Raw genomic sequence first — 20,019 nt, forward strand, 5'->3', positions numbered from 1 at the left:
TAATGTTCAACTAAACAAGAACCATAAGCAAGGATGTTCAGTCAGAATGATTGAGAGTTCTTATGAAATAGAGTTCCTGAGACAATAAGCACAGAAGTTACACAGTGGAAATTAGTGAACTTTTAAATTAACCATTTTTTAAAAGATTTTTAATGGTTTATTAACATATGCACCTGAAAATTTGTATTCATATAGGTCAGCAAAGCAATTTCATCATTTGAAAATGCATAAATATATGCAGAGCCTCTTAAATATAGGCAGAGCCTCTTACAGTTGATGGCAAGGGCAATGCCAATTCAGCAGAGCTTAGAAGAGGCCGTGGGAACTGTTTCTTGCAGCTGGAGGCATGAAGTGGGGAGATCCACTTATTATTTCTGCTGATCCTTATACTAACTTTGTCAGAAAAATTATCTGTCACTGTGACACTTCCCAGCTGCTCCATTGGCAAGTAACCATATTTGAAAAGATATTTTTTCCTAATTTTGAATTAGTAGTCAAAAGAATAGAAAATTAGATTATTTTAGCTTTTCAAAACAATCTCGGCTGCTGCAAAAAGCATGTGGGTGCATAAGGCAATTTTTATATCATGAGAACTAAAGGACACATAATAAATTTTTCATCGTGCAGAGACTTTTATCAAGATAAATTCAGTTTTTCTGTCCTTCAATATTTACCTACAGGTATTGCTTCTATCCACTCAGAAACTTACAAATAATGTGCAAAAGAGGGATTATTGATCATTTTAACTTTCTTTCATCTATTTTAGGGAGACATGGGGCCTCCAGGACCAACAGCCTTAACTGTAAGTATTCTTGAATTCAAAATTTAAAATTGAAATCTATTACTCTGCTTATTATTTATACCACATCATGGCTAAACTAGAATTTGAATCACAGAGTTTGTTAAAAAATGAGAATGACATTAGAGTACATCTAGCCAAACCTCCACATTTTAAATATGGGGTATATTCTCTTAACAGTGAAGTACTTAACCTGAGGTCATACAAGTAGTTACTATAAAAGCCTATAATCAGTATCTACCCTGAGCAATTTTTCTATCTTCAAAGAGTTCATAATTGTGTCCCTTAAATGTTTAAGTATTCTTTTTTAAATAAAAATTTTATTAAAAGTAAGGGAGTTCATAACCCACTTGAATCAATCTGTGAAATATGGTATATTAAGAACTATGTAATGTTTTGAACAACCAACAATAAAATAAAAAAAAAGTAAATGGAAGCAAAGTAGTTCTACTTTGTCTGAAAACTATAAAGGAACAAAGCAAACTATAATTACCCAAACCCTACCAATTTAAGATGATTGTTATAGTCCACCATGCCTGTCTACTACCATTGTTATTTTCCTACTTGATTTATTCCTAAGTTTCCAAATGGTAAAATGGTGATCAAAAAACCAGATGTGTTTATCATATGAACATAATGGGATTGTTCTCAATTAAATGACCATCATCATTTATTAAGCATTTAATCATAAATATATAATGGTTTTATATTTAGATACAATTTAATATTATAAATTTTCTTCAGAGGCCAGTGTACAGTCTCATTTAACTTTCAGATTTGGTCTCAGAAAGATTCTAAGCTTGGTAGAAAAGAGTTTTATATTTTTATTTTTGTAAGATCATTTGTATCCTTAGGTCTCTTGAATTTTATGTCAATATTACCTAATGACATAAATTAAACATTAAATCATCAGCATTCAAAGGCCTCTCCTGATCATAGAAGGACAGGCTTACAGAAGTCTTTCTTTAGTCTGGACAGATTCTCCCTGTCAGCAAAGCACAGTAACTCAAAGGCTTGGTGATTGGGATAACACTTGTATTTTATCTTTGTACTTGAAAATTCCATTATGAACAGTAGGCTAATAATGTCTTATTCCAATAATCTGTGACTTACTTGGGAACAACTAAATTCAATTCACAAGGGTATTCTATAATTTAAGATTTTATTTTCAAGATATGAATAAAACCTATTTTACATGAAGTTTTACCTGCATAATACTCCAAATTTTTTGTACTTTATGGAATTAAAAATATGTATTTGGCAGTGACATAGAGGTAAGTCTGCTCATTTCATTCAAAACACATGCCTGTTTTCTTCAGCTAAGTTACATGCCCAAACATTTCACTTAGTTGTTTGATTTCCTAGTAATTTTCAACTCATGTTTGAAGACCACTATGCAATCTGTGTACCATTTCAACTGAAATTTAATTTTGGCTCCTTGCCCAGAAAATTTCAATGGACTTTATCTACTCAGTGAGTTTTTCATAACAACTGATTTCTTTCTGCCAAGGAACACCTTTATGGATATCTCTTTGTACCTTACAGCTGGGATTCACTTAGGGAATACAAGCTATTTTTTATGTTTGTCAAAGATATGACAAGGCAAAAACACTATGAAATTAGTGTTCTACTTCATAAAGTAAAATGTTAATATTGTTTGGGGATTATTATTGTACATCCTTACCGTTACTTCCTTTACTAACATAGATAATTAACTGTTATCATAAAATAGGGATAAACTGAAATTAGTAAAGATATATCATGCACTAAATATTTAGTTGACCTTATAAAACAGCTTAATATAATTAAAGTCAGTAGTAATTGTTTTTAGAAAGCCAAAGTGACTGACTGAACTTAATTTGGATTTAATGAGATGGTGATATGTAGAAGTCAGTAAACTTAGAGTTAATCCATAGTGATTCTCAAAACTGTTGTACACCAAAATCCACAGGAGAGCATTAAAATACACAAATATTGGGGCTCTACCCCCAGAACTTTTAACTGAGTAGATCAAATGGGGAACCACTACGTTTTAAATCTTCCCAGATAGATCTAAAACTGCATCTGGAGTTGAAAACCCTGGTTTGTAGAAACTATAATGGAATAAGTTTTCATCTACCTAGAAAAAAATTTTTAGACCATTGGAGATGTCTAATTTTCTTTTCAAATTTAACTTAATACATAGTAATGAAGAAATATTTCTTTATTACTTTCTTTCCATTAGGGAGGCATCCCAAGAAAACCAATTTAAGATTGAAGCCTGCTTGGTTAAGTAGAGGGGATTGGGGCTAGGAATATGCCTTTAACTACAGCCTTAACTCAGCCATCCACACGTCAGCAGGCTCAGCTGCCTTAATACTTCTTAAAACTTGGGGCTGGACGTGGATGTGTAACCGATGTTATTCTGCAATCTGTATACGGGGTAAAATGGGAGTTCATAACCCACTTGAATCAAATGTATGAAATATGATGTCAAGAGCTTTGTAATGTTTTGAACAACCAATAAAAAAAACCCTGGGGCTGGAGTGTAGCTAAGTAGGAGAGCACTTGCCAAGCACGTGTGAGGCACTGGGTTTGATCCTCAGCACCACATAAAAATAAATAAATGAAACAAAGATATTGTGCCCACTTGCAACTGTAAAAAAAAATTAAAAAATACTTAATGCACATAGGAGCCACTCAGTAGTCTTGTTCAAATGAATATTCTGTAAATCTGGGGTGAGACTTGAAATTCTATATTTTTAGCAAGTTTCTAGGGAATGCAGCTGATGCTGGTTCTTAGATAAGACTTTGAGTCATACTGCCTTGTTTCGTAGATCAGGGGTTCTCCATCTTCCTAGTTATCTTCTTTACTTTATGGTCTTTCCAGATTATTCTAACAACAAAACATTAAGGAATAGGCTCAAGAACAACCTTGTGAATCTGTAAGCAGAATATCTGGAAAGTAGTTTATAAAACAATGTCTAAGATTCTTCCCTAAATACTTTTTTTCTTTTATAAAATGTCCTCTAGAGATATGGCAAGAAGAAATGAAACTCTTTTCAGCTTGTAGGAAAAAACAAACAAAGCTATGCTTGCCACCCAAAATACACTTCTATGTATTTCTTGCTAGTCATATTTTCAGCAAACACAGCTGGTTGAAAATACAAAATTTAATCAAATCACTTTGATTTCTTTTCAACCCCTTTTTGGAAGATGCCAAATTTACTAATTAGTTTGGTACTAAATTAACTATTGTATAAACATAGTATGCTACTACAGACACTTACAATAAGTGTCATTTTGAAGTTCTAAAGAAGTAAATATAAAATTTTCCTACCTGATGTAAGTTAATTAACTGATCATCCTTTCCTTATGATTTTTATATATCAAACTGATACCCATTTTAAATTAACAAAACATGTTTTGTTTAATTCTAAGTGGTAGTAGTAATAGCCATAGTAATAATAATTCTACTAATAATAACAACAAATGGTACATTGTGTGTGTGTGTGTGTGTGTGTGTGTGTGTGCTGGTCATTGAACCTAGAGCCTTGTGCATGCTAGGCATGCTCTCCACTACTGAGTAACACCCCTAGTCCTATTAATAGCAAACATTTATTAAGTGTTCCCTATGTGTTATCTAAACAATTCCTTAAGCAACCCTGTGAAGCATAAAATGATTATTACCACATCCCATGTAAGTGAACATAGGACCAGAGAATCTATAAGCCTTGCCCAAGGTTACAGAGATGGTAAGTGGCATACCCAATATTCAAATGCCTGACTAATGCTAAAACTAAAATTTTTAACTTCTACAGCAAATATTATTTAAAATCAAGGTTAAAAATAATAAATATGAACAAAGTGTCAAATTATTTAAAAAATTAACTTTTTTAAACTCAACTTCCTTTTATCTGGAAACTGATCTTTAGAAATGAAGATCTTGGGCTGGGGTTGTGGCTCAGTGGTAGAACATTTGCCCCACATGTGTGAGGTACTGGGTTTGATCCTCAGCACCATATAAAAACAAATTTTAAAAAAAGATATTAAAAAAAATTAAGGTCCTGCCATAGGTGGGTGGTATGTGAGCGTGTGATGCAGGGTAGCAGGGGATAAAAGCATGCTGGGGCATGCCATCAGGGTAGTATGTCTAGCTCAGAGTATAAAATTCAAATTAAAAACTACTTAGAGATTATGTAATGTACAATATCCACTATGTATTGGCTATCTAAAATAAACTGTGGTTAGCGACCTGCAGTATTTACTTCACATTTTTTAACAAACAAAAATATTATTAAATGCTTGTTCTTTATTTTCATCCTGAAAGAGCTACAATATTGGTTATGATGTTAGTGTTACTACACATTTACCTCAAGATCTATGCAGCTAAAGTAAGATGTATACTCTGCATTTTCCTTTAAACAGTGGTATTCTTTTGTAAATAAATGTTTGCATTGTTTTTCCTTATCATACTGTTTTTGAGTTTTATCCATGATGCTGTAGATGAGGCTCATTCTTTTTAACTGGTCTATAGTCTTCCAACATAGAACCATACCACTAGGCATTTTTATATTGGTAAACATTTGGGTTTCTTCCATTTTTTTCTTTTGCTAACAATGTACAATAAATATATTTGTGCTTGCCTATCATGCACATGAATGAGGGTTTTTTTCCTAAGTTATAAACAAATGAAGTCATTTGGGCAAGAAAGGATATCCTTTTCCAGTTTAGCAAAATGCTACCTGATTACTCTCTCCAAAGTGGCTATGCTAATTATCAGAACTTTTAACAGTTTAAGAGAATTCTCACAGAAATCACATCTCCACAATATTTAACATTCTTAGACATTTTGGATTTTAATATCCACAGAGCCCAGAATCATAAGCACACATGGGCCCTCAAAATATGAAAAAAAGGAAACTTTACAAATTAGTGGAGGATTGAGCAGAGTCCTCCAAAAATTATTCTGGGACAGTTGATTTTTCCAAACAGCAGAAAGATACATCCCTTTCTCATAATATTTTTGTTTGCATGTTGGCTTTTATTTACAACCTAACTAAAAATATAGAAATAGTTCTAATGGTTTGTCTATATAGCCTCGTATTTACTTTGGATAACCTCACTATCCTCAAATTGTGAACATTTATTTCTTCTTTACAAGATACCCATTCTTATTTATTACCCAGTCTTTTCCTTGGCCTTGATATGGAGGCTCTGAAGTTTCACATTAAATATGATTGTCCTTTTGTTTATCTACTCTGGGGGTGGTTTAGAGAAACGTGAGTAAAGAAGTATTGGACTTTCTCCATATGAATGCTCTAAAGTTTTATATTAAGCATGGATTTGCTTTATTTTGTTCATTGGGTTTTTTTATTATTATTTGATTAAAGAAATGTTCCTTCTGTTTCTGGTGTGCCCAAAGTTTTACCTGGACTAGATATTTTGTAGCTTTATCTGCATCTATTAAAATCATTATATGTTCTTCATCTTGAATACCTGACTGCTATAAATTGCTTTATATATCTTCTGAGAGTGAACCATCCTTGCTGTCCTAGAATAAGCTCTACTTGTTAATGATGAATATTTTACCAGATTCATGAAGGATATGGAATTGTGGTTTAACAGTTTCTTTTTCTTCTCTTTCCCATTCCTTTTATTCCCTTCCCTCCCTCTCTCTCTTTCTTGCTTTCCTCTGAGTATTTCATAGTATTCTCTTCGAGCCTTCATTATTTCTGATGAGAAGTCAACAGTTCATTCACAAATTGTCTCCTATGTGCAATGCCCCATTTTTCTTAGGCTGCTTTCAATATTCTTCTTTTTCTCATTGTTTCATAGGTATTTGATTATGATGCATCTAGGTGTGCTTGCCTTTAAATTTCTCAAGTTTGCAAATTTATAACTTTCACATATTTGGGGAATATTTATTCTTTATTTCATCAGATATATTTTCTGTTCCATAATCTCCTTTTTCTTCTGGGATGCCAGTTACACATATGTTAGATTTTGTTAATAATGCTGCACTTCTCCATAAAACTCTGTTTATTTTTTCCATTTAATCTTCTCTTCTTAGAAATAGATCGTTTCTTGTGAACTACTGTGAGGTTCACTCATATTTTTCTCATTTTCATTCAACCATTCAATCCATTTTGTGAGTTTTGTATTATAATCATTAATTATACTTTTTTACAAGTTCTTTGGTTGCTATCTGTGTTAGTCAGCCTTGGCATTGCTGTGACCAGAAGACCTGATAAGAACTTAAAGGAGCAAAAATTTATTTGGCTCACAGTTTCAGAGATTCAGTCGATGACTGGCCAGTTTCATAGCTCTTGGCCTAATATGAGGCAGAACATCATAGCAGAAGGGCATGGTAAAGAAAGGCAGTTCAGGACACAGCAATCAGGAAGCAGAGAGAGAGCTCTGCTCACCTAGAACAAAATATAAACCTCAAAGGCACTCCCCCAGTGACCTGCTTCTTGAAGTTACACCCTACCTGCCTATGGTTACTGTCCAGTTAATCCATATCAGTGGACTTATCCACTGATTAAGACTCATAATCCAATCATTTCATCTCTGAATATTCTAACATTGTCTCACACTTGAGCTTTTGGAGATTACCTAATATCCAAATCACAACACCACCATTCCAAGAATGGTCCTCCTTCTAATATCATTGTCATGTCTTCAGCCACAATAGTGACAGATTAGAAAGACCACTCTTAAATAGCTTATTAAAAAATAAAGATTTACTGGGGCTGGGGTTGTGGCTTAGCAGTAGAGCGCTTGCCTAGTATGCGCAAGGCGCTGGGTTCAAGCCTCAGCACCACATAAAAATAAATAAGCAAAATAAAGGTTTAAAAAAATAAAAATTTCCTTTTAAAATTATTTCAAATAATATGCTAATAAAACCATATTTAGAATCAGTGTTTTCCTTATTATATTCTGATTGTGGAATAACTGAGTAATTAATTTCAAGATGACACTTAACCAGTGTATTACTGATAAATTTAAAGTATCTCTTCTGCTGATATTTATAATTTACTAGATTTATGTGAGCTAAAGCCATCTCTGAATAAGAAAAACCTTTATCATAAGCTTCCAAATTTTCTTGATCAAAATGTAATTTATCTAAGATAATAATGAAAATTTAAATTAAAAGTGGATTCAGATAATGAAGATTTTGACCTAGAAGTTCTTTATCAATGAGCAATGTTTTATGGTATTCTAACTTAAATTTTCCTACATTGAAATATCAGATATAAATTCTTAAATTTATTTTTCCATATGAATTTCATGATTGCTTTATCTATTTCTACAAGAAATGCCATTGGGATTTTGATTGGCATTGCATTAAACCTATGGAGAACTTTTGGTAATATAACCATTTTGATAATGTTAGTTCTGCCTATCCATGAACAGGGTATATTTTTCCATCTTCTAAGATTTTCTTCTACTTCTCTCTTTAGGGTTCTGTAGTTTTCATTGTATAAATCTTTCACCTCTTTTATTAGGTTGATTCCCAAGTATTTTATTTTTTTTGAGGATATTGTGAATGGAGTGTTTTTCCTCATTTCCATTTCAGAAGTTTTGTCGCTGATATACAGAAATGCCTTTGATTTATGCGTGTTGATTTTATATCCTGCCACTTTGCTGAATTCATTTATTAGTTCTAGTAGTTTCTTTGTAGACCCTTTTGGGTCTTCTAGGTATAGAATCATGTCTTCCGCAAATAGTGATAATTTAACTTCTTCTTTTCCTATTTTTATGCCTTTAATTTCTTTTGTCTGTCTAATTGCTCTGGCTAGTATTTCAAGGACTAAATTAAATAGAAGTGGTGAGAGAGGGCATCCCTGTCTTGTTCCAGATTTTAGAGGGAATGCCTTCAATTTTTCTCCATTCAGAATGATGCTAGCCTGAGGCTTAGCATAGATAGCTTTTACAATGTCAAGGTAAGTTCCTGTTATCCCTAGTTTTTCTAATGTTTTGAACATAAAGGGATGCTGTTCTTTGTCGAATGCTTTCTCTGCATCTATCGAGATATCATATGGTTCTTATCTTTAAGTCTATTGATGTGGTGAATAACATTTATTGATTTCTGTATATTGAACCATCCTTGCATCCCAGGGATGAATCCTACTTGATCATGGTTCACAATTTTTTTGATGTGTTTTTGTATTCGATTCGCCAGAATTTTATTGAGGATTTTTGCATCTAGGTTCATTAGAGATATTGGTCTGTAGTTTTCTTTCTTTGAGGTGTCTTTGTCTGGTTTCGGAATCAGGGTGATGTTGGCCTCATAAAATGAATTTGGAAGAGCTCCCTCTTTTTCTATTTCCTGAAATAACTTGAAAAGTATTGGTATTAATTCTTCTTTAAAGGTTTTGTAAAACTCCACTGTATACCCATCCGGTCCTGGGCTTTTCTTGGTTGGTAGTCTTTTGATTGCTTCTTCTATTTCATCCATTGATATTGGTCTGTTCAGATTGTGTGTATCCTCCTGACTCAGTCTGGGCAAATCATATGACTTAAGAAATTTATCGATGTCTTCACTATCTTCTATTTTATTGGAATATAGGTTTTCAAAATAATTTCTAATTGTCTTCTGTATTTCTGTAGCATCTGTTGTGATATTGCCTTTTTCATCCCGTATGTTAGTAATTTGAGTTCTCTCTCTTCTTCTCTTTGTTAGCATGGCTGAGGGTCTGTCAATCTTATTTATTTTTTTTTGAAGAACCAACTTTTAGTTTTGTTAATTTTTTCAATAGTTTCTTTTGTTTCCATTTCGTTGATTTCCGCTCTGATTTTAATTATTTCTTGCCTTCTGCTACATTTGCTGTTGTTTTGCTCTTCCTTTTCTAGGGCTTTGAGATGAAGTGTGAGCTCATTTATTTGTTTGTTTTTTTCCTTTTTTTGAGGAATGACCTCCAGGCGATGAATTTCCCTCTTAAAACTGCTTTCATTGTGTCCCATAGATTCCGATATGTTGTGTAAATAAAAGACCCAGAATAGCAAAAGCAATTCTAAGCAGGAGGTGTGAATCAGGCGGTATAGCAATACCAGATTTCAAACTATATTACAGAGCAATAGTGACAAAAACAGCATGGTACTGGTACCAAAACAGGCGGGTTGTCCAATGGTATAGAATAGAGGACACAGAGACTAATCCACAAAGTTACAACTATCTTATATTTGATAAAGGGGCTAAAAGCATGCAATGGAGGAAGGATAGCATCTTCAACAAATGGTGCTGGGAAAACTGGAAATCCATATGCAACAAAATATAACTGAATCCCTTTCTCTCGCCATGCACAAAAGTTAACTCAAAATGAATCAAGGAGCTTGATATCAAATCAGAGACTCTGCGTCTGATAGAAGAAAAAGTTGGCTCCAATCTACATATTGTGGGGTCGGGCTCCAAATTCCTTAATAGGACACCCATAGCACAAGAGTTAATAACAAGAATCAACAAATGGGACTTAATTAAACTTAAAAGTTTTTTCTCAGCAAGAGAAACAATAAGAGATGTAAACAGGGAGCCTACATCCTGGGAACAAATCTTTACTCCTCACACTTCAGATAGAGCCCTAATATCCAGAGTATACAAAGAACTCAAAAAATTAGACAATAAGATAACAAATAACCCAATCAACAAATGGGCAAAGGACCTGAACAGACACCTCTCAGAGGAGGATATACAATCAATCAATAAGTACATGAAAAAATGCTCACCATCTCTAGCAGTCAGAGAAATGCAAATCAAAACCACCCTAAGATACCATTTCACTCCAGTAAGATTGGCAGCCACTATGAAGTCAAACAACAACAAGTGCTGGAGAGGTTGTGGAGAAAAGGGTACACTTGTACATTGCTGGTGGGACTGCAAATTGGTGCGGCCAATTTGGAAAGCAGTTTGGAGATTCCTGGGAAAGATGGGAATGGAACCACCATTTGACCCTGCTATTGCCCTTCTTGGACTATTCCCTGAAGACCTTAAAAGAGCATGCTACAGGGATACTGCCACATCGATGTTCATAGCAGCACAATTCACAATTGCTAGACTGTGGAACCAACCCAGATGCCCCTCAGTAGATGAATGGATAAAAAAAATGTGGCATCTATACACAATGGAGTACTATGCAGCAATAAAAAATGACAAAATCATAGAATTTGCAGGGAAATGGACAGCACTAGAGCAGATTATGCTTAGTGAAGCTAGCCAATCCCTAAAAAACAAGTGCCAAATGTCTTCTTTGATATAATGAGAGCAACTATGAACAGAGCAGGGAAGAAGAGCAGGAAGAAAAGATTAACATTAAACAGAGACATGAGATGGGAGGGAAAGGGAGAGAAAAGGGAAATTGCATGGAAATGAAGGGAGACCCTCATTGCTATACAAAATTACATATAAGAGGTTGTGAGGGGAATGGGAAAATAAACAAGGAGAGAAATGAATTACAGTAGATGGGGTAGAGAGAGAAGATGGGAGGGAAGGGGAGGGGGGATAGTAGGGGATAGGAAAGGTAGCAGAATACAATAATTACTAATAGGGCATTATGCAAATTGTGGATGTGTAACTGCCGTGATTCTGCAATCTGCATTTGCGGTAAAATTGGGAGTTCATAACCCACTTCAATCTAATGTATGAAATATGATATGTCAAGAGCTTTGTAATGTTGTGAACAACCAATAAAAATAAAATAAAATAAAATTATTAAATTTAACTATGCAGATTATAATAAGCTCCAATTCTTAGGTTATTTTTCATTTGTTGTTCAAAAAAATCTTCATTTTATATAAATGTATTTTCTCTGTAGTTTCTTTATAGCTTCTTAAAATTGTGTATGCTCAATATCCTATTACCTTCTATTCCAAAATTCCCTTCAAACAAACAGTGTACTGCTGTTTTGGCAGTAATTTCTTACTAAAATACATGGCTGCAGTTTCAGAAGCAAGAGAGGGACAATGCCTGAAGTGAGCCAGTTGGCTAATACCCTGCCTCCTTCCCTCTTTCCTCTTCTGGACTTTGCGTGTCATGTTAGAAGAAAGACAGGTGAAGGTAGGACAGTGCTATTTTGTGTAATACATCCACTAATTTTAGTTCCCAGGAAGATGACTGTGTTGCTCTGGCCATGTCTCTTTGGGAAGTTATTAAATACTCATCCAGATGGCACCAAATGTTTACACAGAAGCCAAAGGTTAAGTCAGTCAGCAGCAGAAGTGCTGTAGACATACTTACTAAATGATACTTAAATGCCAGCTCCTTGGGGCCCAGATAAATCCAGCTTAAGTGAAAATTAGGCACAGAGAAGAGCATAGCTTTCGTTCTAAGAAAACTACCTTAAATATCATAAGCAACTGAGAGAAAAATCTCAGCTGGTCATTTATAAATCAAATGACACTCAATTAACAGATGGTCCTAATGCTCAAAAGATCACACAGTATTCACATAGGGAATGTCTTGGAACAGTTCTTTTTCTAACTTGGTACATACAAGGAGCAAACACAATAATTTTTAGTGAGTTACATAGTCCCTTCTTGTCCATTCTCCCTCCCTTCTACAAATTCCCTTAGTTGAATGCTTTCTACGTGCTAGATTCTGCACTGATACTGGGAATACAGAAAATAAACAATGCTATGTTTATTGCTTCCATGGAACATATCTGGCTTAAGCAATCAGTTGGTTAAAGTTGATAATTTTTAAACTGATGTCTTGCAATTAGTATATAAATTGTCTACAAGTGTTTGTACAAATGTAATTATGTTGATGTTATTCACAAACACTCAGATATTTCAAAGGAAATAATTTTTACTTGAATTTTATGTTATAATTTAAATAGTTACTTGCTTCAATACATTTAAGTCATAGACTCAACTACCAAATAATGCTTTCTTACTAAGATTAATAAGAAACTATAACCATCTCATTTTAGGTAAATAAAATAGAAAGATTCTTATTATATGCCCAAAGAGCATAATTCTTCTTTCTGTTCTGACTAGAATAAATGCATATGCTCTATAGCATATAAGTATTATTCTTATTAATATGTGCATATAAATATATGTCATGTAGCATAGTGATTAATGGGGAAATTACTTTAAATTTCTCATTTATCAAAATCTGAGATTTACATGTTTTTCCTGAGTTGCCTAAATTTGAATCAATACTATTAGTCTTAAGAAGTTGCATAATTATTATTTAATTTATTTTCAACTTTCTGAAACTAGTGATCCAATTGAATATTGGGATTTTTAGGGTACTGTGGGCTAGTAGAAAAAAAGGTAGTTGAAATTCTTTTTAAAAATCAATTATTTTTTATTTCTTGGCAAAAAATTTCTGAGTGAATTAGTTGATTAAAATAGAAGCTGTTTCTATAACATAAAGTTATTTTTATCTATTCTGTGCAAAAATACAGTCAAGTTGATGCTTAAGGCCTTAAAAAGATTTATGTTTTAGCCTCAGAGAAGATTTATGTTTTGGAAAAACTTATAGTCAGCTCATTTGACATGGAGGTGATTTATATATCTTTCATTACATGAATGATTTCAGAATAGCTCCTTCTGCCTTTCTGTTTATTGTTTGCTTCTGTTTCAAAAGACACTTCAAATTGTTTTCATCGAATGTCTAAATTATGCATTTTAAACCTGGACAGTAAACTTTCTTTTCCTAGAAGTGAAATGCATTGGCAATTTGGGATTCATAAAAGAATGATTTTATTTTATTTGAAATACTCAGCAATCTAGGAAAATAAATTAAAATACATCTGAAATTACATTAGAAAATCATGAACTGGGCAAAAGTGTTTGAGAATTATATGTACTAAAGTACATATTTATTTAAGCCATATATACACATTAACATTAGTTTAATTCAATTTCATCCTTTAAACATTTTAAAAATCTTTATGATTGATCCTTATATTGTTCCATAAAGTAAAATTCAAAAGTAATTGCTCTTTAAAAGCATTAGAATTATATTCATTCCAATCAAGTGTTCCACTGATTTTAATAAACTGAAACTGAAGGCAGCATATTTTAGACATTATCCTTACCCTGGATCCAGCCTGCCTTTGTTTGAATCTGACCATTACTGGACTTTTCTGTCTTAGTTTTATCATCTGTAAAGTAGGGCAATGTTTCCTAATGCATGTTCTTTTAATGATGATTTCATGAATTACATATGTAAAGATTTTATAACCCACTTCAATCTAATGTATGAAATATGATATGTCAAGAGCTTTGTAATGTTGTGAACAACCAATAAAAAAATAAATAAATAAATAAAAAGATTTTAGAACAATGATCAGCTTCTAGTAAACACTGTTATCTATTATTGTTAATATTGCGATTGTGCTAACATGAATGGCAAAAATATCAATAGAAATGAATGCAAAGATCAAGAGAAACAATTAAAGAGAACTTTAGTAAAACCATTGTCTTTATGGGTAGAATTCTTCCATTTTAGGAATACTATTAAATGGAGGTGCATACTAGATTATTCTCTTTTCTACCACCAGTATAACCTCCATGAGGACAAGAGCCTTGTCTATCTTATTTATAGCTGCAACCACAGAAACTGAAAGTATTTGATGCTGTATAGGTACTCAATAAATATTTCTTCTTCATAAGTACTGGAAACAAATATCTTTCACTGACAAAAACATTATTAAAGTAAAATATCATCAAATGCTTCAGTGAAATATCCATAGAAAATAATAAAATCACTGACTTGAATGTCACAGTGAGGATCAATGTAGTTGATCCTCTTTGTAGCTACCAAGGCTAATTAATTTAGAATTAATTTAGTACCTCTTCCCGAACTGGCAGTATTCAAAGGTAACTATTGTGATATCACTTACTACCAATCATGTTGGATCAATTTGAAAGTCATATTGTTTGTGGGCAACTGAAAATATCCTTTATTAAACAATCCTGTCTTCTATTCAATATTCTATAGACTTGACCAGAAGCTTTATATTGTTGAAACAATTAATAAAGTCACATTTTGAGATAAGATTAAAGAAACACCGGGTTATAAAGTCAAGAAATTCATTTTCTATCCTGAAATGTGCAACTGTTTGTTTGTTATTTTTTCCCTTGACCCAAGTTCCAGGAGCACCCCCTAGCAGTTGCTGCATCTATAGTGTGTTTGTATCAGAACTAAATAAATCCAATCTTAGGGAACCCAAATATTTTTATAATGGACTACCAGGAAGCATCCTTTGCCCAGAGGCAGACATTGTCTTTACTATCTTAAACAGCAAATAAACCCTTTGCTTTACTATCTAAATATCCTGAAAAAGATGGTCCAGGACTGGAAGTGCAGGGCTCCCATGTACCATGCATGAGGCCTGTGTTCAATCCCTAGCACCACTCCACCACCCCCAACACACACACAACACAAATAGTCCAGTACAAAAGGGCAGTTTCTACCCCCTTCTCAAGACATGCAGAAACAGAAAAGACCCTTGGAAAGAACTGTTGTCCCCCAACAATATTCATTTCTTATTTCTATACCATCTTGGCTTCTGGCATGTTTTCCTGAATATGCACTCCAATTAATCTCTTGGATTAATGTTACCAGCACAGACTAGAACCAAAACTGTTCAGTTTGTCTCCTACGCCATTTAATTAAATTGTTAATAGGACTTCAAGCAGATAGAAGCAGATAGATGAGCCAACCTGTGGTATTGACCTCAACCATGTGTTCCATAATCCCAGATTCCACAAACTGAACGAATCCCATAAATTACTTAGGTCTACCTTAGAAAAGCATATGATTTTCTCACTGTTTCTTTATTGAACTTTCTCCTTGACTGGAGGCACACCAACAAGGATATGGGTATATTTCATAAAACTGTCAGAGACCCATTCTGCCCCCCAGTTTGGCTCATGGGAGCTGAGCAAGCAGTGTTCCAAATCAAGAAGTCATCTTTTCTTTATCTAGGACCATATCAAGACAACAAAAACATCCAGGTGGCTGAAGCAGAATTAAATTTTAATTCTCTAAGACTTCTTTTGGCTCAGCCTCCTCCTGAAGGGTAGAAAGATAGGACATAGAGGATTTAGCACCTCACAAGACAAATAGAAATTCAAAAGACTCATAGAGAATTGTTGCCAATAACCAGCACTCGTTCTCCCCCTATCCCCCGAAATTAGCAAATTGTTGCTCTTTTGTTGGTCATACTACTGCTAATTGTACTGCTGACCCTTTCAGCATCTAATCAGCTCTAATCCTTGAGGACTCTTCTTCTGGTGTTTTGCTAGTCTTGTATCACTCTAGTCTATGATGTTGATTAATTATTTCACTTCTTTATAGAATGTCACTCAATTTCATGTCCACTTCTTAGTTTCCCCATATAATATATTCTTGTAAGCTTAATATCTTCCAAAAATATCAAGTGTCACCCCATGTCTTAAGTCTGATAATATTGATTGGAATTCCTATCATAAGATAAGTTGAAGCATATTCAAATATGTCCTTAGCTCCAAAGATTTCTTTAGGAGAGGAAGTCAAACATATTCAGAGATATTTGAGTCAGAAGCTCAACTTCATCATTTATTTGTAACATTATCTTAGGGATTTATCTTCTCATCTGTAAAAAAAAGAACAAGTCTATTTCTTAGAGTTGCTAAAAGTTAATAATATCATATACGTAGAGTAACTAGTGAAGTTCTGACTCTAGCAGGTATTCAATAAATGTCAGTTCTCTTATTTCCTTTATAAGTTATTACTGTGAATGTGTGGAAGTCATCAAAGGACTTGTTGAAATGCTGATAAATGATAATGAAATCTTGCAGTAGGGCTTCTGCCTTTTAGTTCTGTGCAAATACAAGAATATTTTTATATGTTGTTGGTATTATCCTTTTCCTTTTTTTAATTTTTTGCTTGTTATAACTCATTCAAATTTACTATATTTGAGAATTATTTTGATTGATTCATTAGATACACTAATTACTTTTTTTCAAAGCTTAAAAGTGACTTTCTGATTGCTTTATTTCATTGAAATATTATGGAAACACTAATTAAAATTTACTTGCCAACATTCTAATGTTTAATTGGAAAATTGAAAACGAGGTAGTTTATTCTTGTCTTTGAAAGCTTCATGGTCTGTTTTTAGAGTACCTCCAATCCATGAAACTAATCTAATAAGTGGAAAAGGGACACTAGAACATCCTGGGGTCTATGTGACATGTCATGATCAATCTCATGAATGTAATTTTCACTGAATTTGAGTTATGCTGACACAGCCTTAACTTATTCAGTCTGCAAAATGATGTAATTATCTAGATTGATAGTTAAACTCTGTTTCTTAGAGGTTATATTTAAAGAAATATTTGTATATAGACTGATTTGTCCATTGAGCTGCAATATAATTTTCACAGAAATGAAATTAGCTCTCAGATGTATTTAATTAAGTCTCAGTAACATTTCCAAGGATCAGTCTTTCTGTTAGCATCAAAACTGCTGGGACATGTTTTCCCACTTAACATCACAAAAAGCCGGTAAGTAATGCAATAAGTTTTTTCATTAGTAAGTGCACAAATTACCAAAATTTACCATATAATTCATTCTTTATTCATAGAAAATTCTGACTGATATCTTGTTTAAAGAATTAGCTATTCGATATTTAAGAAGCTACCCAGGCATTTTTCTGAAATGATATGCAGCATTAACAAGGTTTATTAAATCTGTAGAGTCCATCTTCTTGATTCTGTCACCAATAAGTACAAATTGAGTCTAATGATAAAGCAGTGATTATAAGTATACTATACATGATAATAATAGCCAGTCTCTGTTATCCAAATTAGTAGCAAATTATTGCAATATAGGAATAGCTTCTATTAATGCTAATGGCAAATTGTTTTCTGTGTGCTCTAGGATAAGTTGCCAGATATGAAAATTAAGGCAGTTTTCAACTATTTTAAGTGCTAAAGTTGAATATGCATGCAATAAGTAACTTTTAAAAATCAGCTTATTTGCCTTTAGTATGTTATACTTTTCTAATCAATACATTTGTGAAGTTAAAACCAAGCATTCTACTGTAAAAGGCTCATAATAAAAATATCATTATAATAAATGGATTAGGGAAAGCTGTGTAGCATTTGGAAAAACAGAATTGGATCCCTCGTGACAACTATGCCAGTAAAAATACTGGATGGACCAAGATTTTAAGGGTAAAAAGTAAATAATAAGACAATTCCTCTAGAAAATACTGGAATTTTAAAAATGATTGACAAACAAAAACTTTTTAAATATAAAAAAGGCATAAATGAAAACAGCTAGTATATTTGACAGTAGAAACAAAAAAACTATGTTTTTTTAAAGGCATTAAATCAAATGGGCAATTGGAAAAAAATATTTACTACATATATCATAATAAATTCTTATTAAAAAGACAAATACAACAGTCACTAATATGGCATTAAGTAAAAATGTGAATATGTAACAGATGTGATTCTGCAATCTGTATTTGGGGTGAAAATGGGAGTTCAAAACACAATTTGAGTCAAATGTATGAAAGATGATATATCATGAGCTATGTAATGCTTTAAAGAATCAATAAAAAATAAATAAATAAATAAAAAGACAAATAACCCAGTTTAAAAGAAAAACTGGACAAGAATGTGAAAAAGAGTTTATAAAAAATGAATGAAAAAGAAACTCTTGAACATATAAAAGAAATCTAAATTCATTTGATGTAAGATAAATGTAAACCAAAACCCCTCTGTTTTCACTTAAAAGACTGTAAATGGTCAAAAAACTTGATAATATACTATGTTGACAAAAAAAATTGTGGAGAAACACAAATATTCAGGGTAAAATGTGTCTGGCTACAATTTCTATGGAGAGCAATTTGACATTGTAGCAAAATTTCAAATTTGCTGAGAACCAGAAAATGTAGCAATAGAAAGTCTCACTCAAATTGTGAGTGAGAAATTATGCACATCCCAGGCTATGCCTTCAGCATTGTTCATAGTAGTGAAAGAAACAGCCTTGATGCCCAGCTGCAGTTGGGTGGTTAGTAGAGTTATAGTACTATTTTTGTCTTAGAAATTTAAAATGTCTACATTTTTATGACTATGAATGTTATTTGCAGAGCCAATGTATACTTTTCCTTTCTGAATACTTCGTTTTTGTTGTGGTTGTTGTTAATTCTCGTTTTGTTTTCCAGAGTATATGATTGTCTGTTTTCCCTGTGATTACCTTTCCCCACCCCACCCCCCAGCTTTTCTCATTGTCACTTGTTTGATGGGAGCACCATTCCGACCTATTACTGTATCCTCAGTAGCTTTATAGTCCAATGGTAGATGTTTCATTCTGTGACTCTCTTTATTTTTCTCCCAATTGATTCCACTGCTGCTGCTTTTCCTGTCATCTCCTTTTCTTGGTTTTATTCCTTCATTTATGTGAACATACATCCAGCAAATTATGAAAATAATGTAAAAGTAAATTTTCTTTTTTTTCCTTTTTTTAATTGTTCTTTTTAGTTATACATGACCATAGAATGTATCCCACTTTTGTGTTTATACATGTTGGGGAGTTATTCTAATCATATATTCAAATACAAGGCTAGGAAAGTTATGTCCGATTAGTTCTATTGTCTTTCCTATTCCCGATCCCTTTCCTTTGTCTAATCCAGTGGCTTTTTATTATTCCCCTCCCAACCCTCCCTTGTTTTGGATCGGCATTCACATATCAGAAAGAACATTCAGCCTTTGGTTTTTTGGAATTGGCTTATTTCAGTTAGCCTAAAATTCTTCAGTTCCATCCATTTACTGGCAAATGCCATTATTTCATTCCTCTTTATGGCTGAGTAATATTCCATTGTGTATATATGCCACATTTTCTTTATCCATTCATCTATTGAAGAACACCGAGGTTGTTTCCATAGCTTACCTGTTGTGAGTTAAGCTGCTATAAACATGGATGTGGCTAATCACAGTAGTATGCTGTTTTTAAGTCCTTTATCCAAAGGATAAAGATAGAGGAGTGAGGTAACTGGGTTAAAAGGAGGTTTCATTCCAAGTTTTCTAAAAAATCTATATGCTGCTTTTCATAGTGGTTGCACCAATTTGGAGTCCCACCAATAATATATGAGAATACCTTTCTCTCTGCATCCTTGCCAACATTTATTGTTTCTTGTATTCTTTATAATTTTTACAATTGCCATTATGACTGGAGTGAATTGGAATCTCAGTGCAGTTCTAATTTTCATTTCTGTAATTGCTAAAGATGTTGA

At 33.1% G+C, this 20,019-nt stretch overlaps 1 protein-coding gene across 1 annotated transcript in view; it reads left to right on the forward strand.

Moving 5' to 3' along the window:
• Positions 1 to 20,019, forward strand: part of COL19A1 (collagen type XIX alpha 1 chain) — a 334,697-nt gene that overhangs the window by 156,990 nt on the left and 157,688 nt on the right. Inside the window, exon 15 of the mRNA XM_081293835.1 lies at positions 767 to 802. Within this exon, the coding sequence (XP_081149961.1) occupies positions 767 to 802 (36 nt within the window). The remainder of the gene's footprint in view (positions 1 to 766; positions 803 to 20,019) is intronic.

This window comes from Spermophilus citellus (genome assembly GCF_964194105.1).
Source record: "Spermophilus citellus genome assembly, chromosome: 5".
NCBI lineage: Eukaryota > Metazoa > Chordata > Mammalia > Rodentia > Sciuridae > Spermophilus > Spermophilus citellus.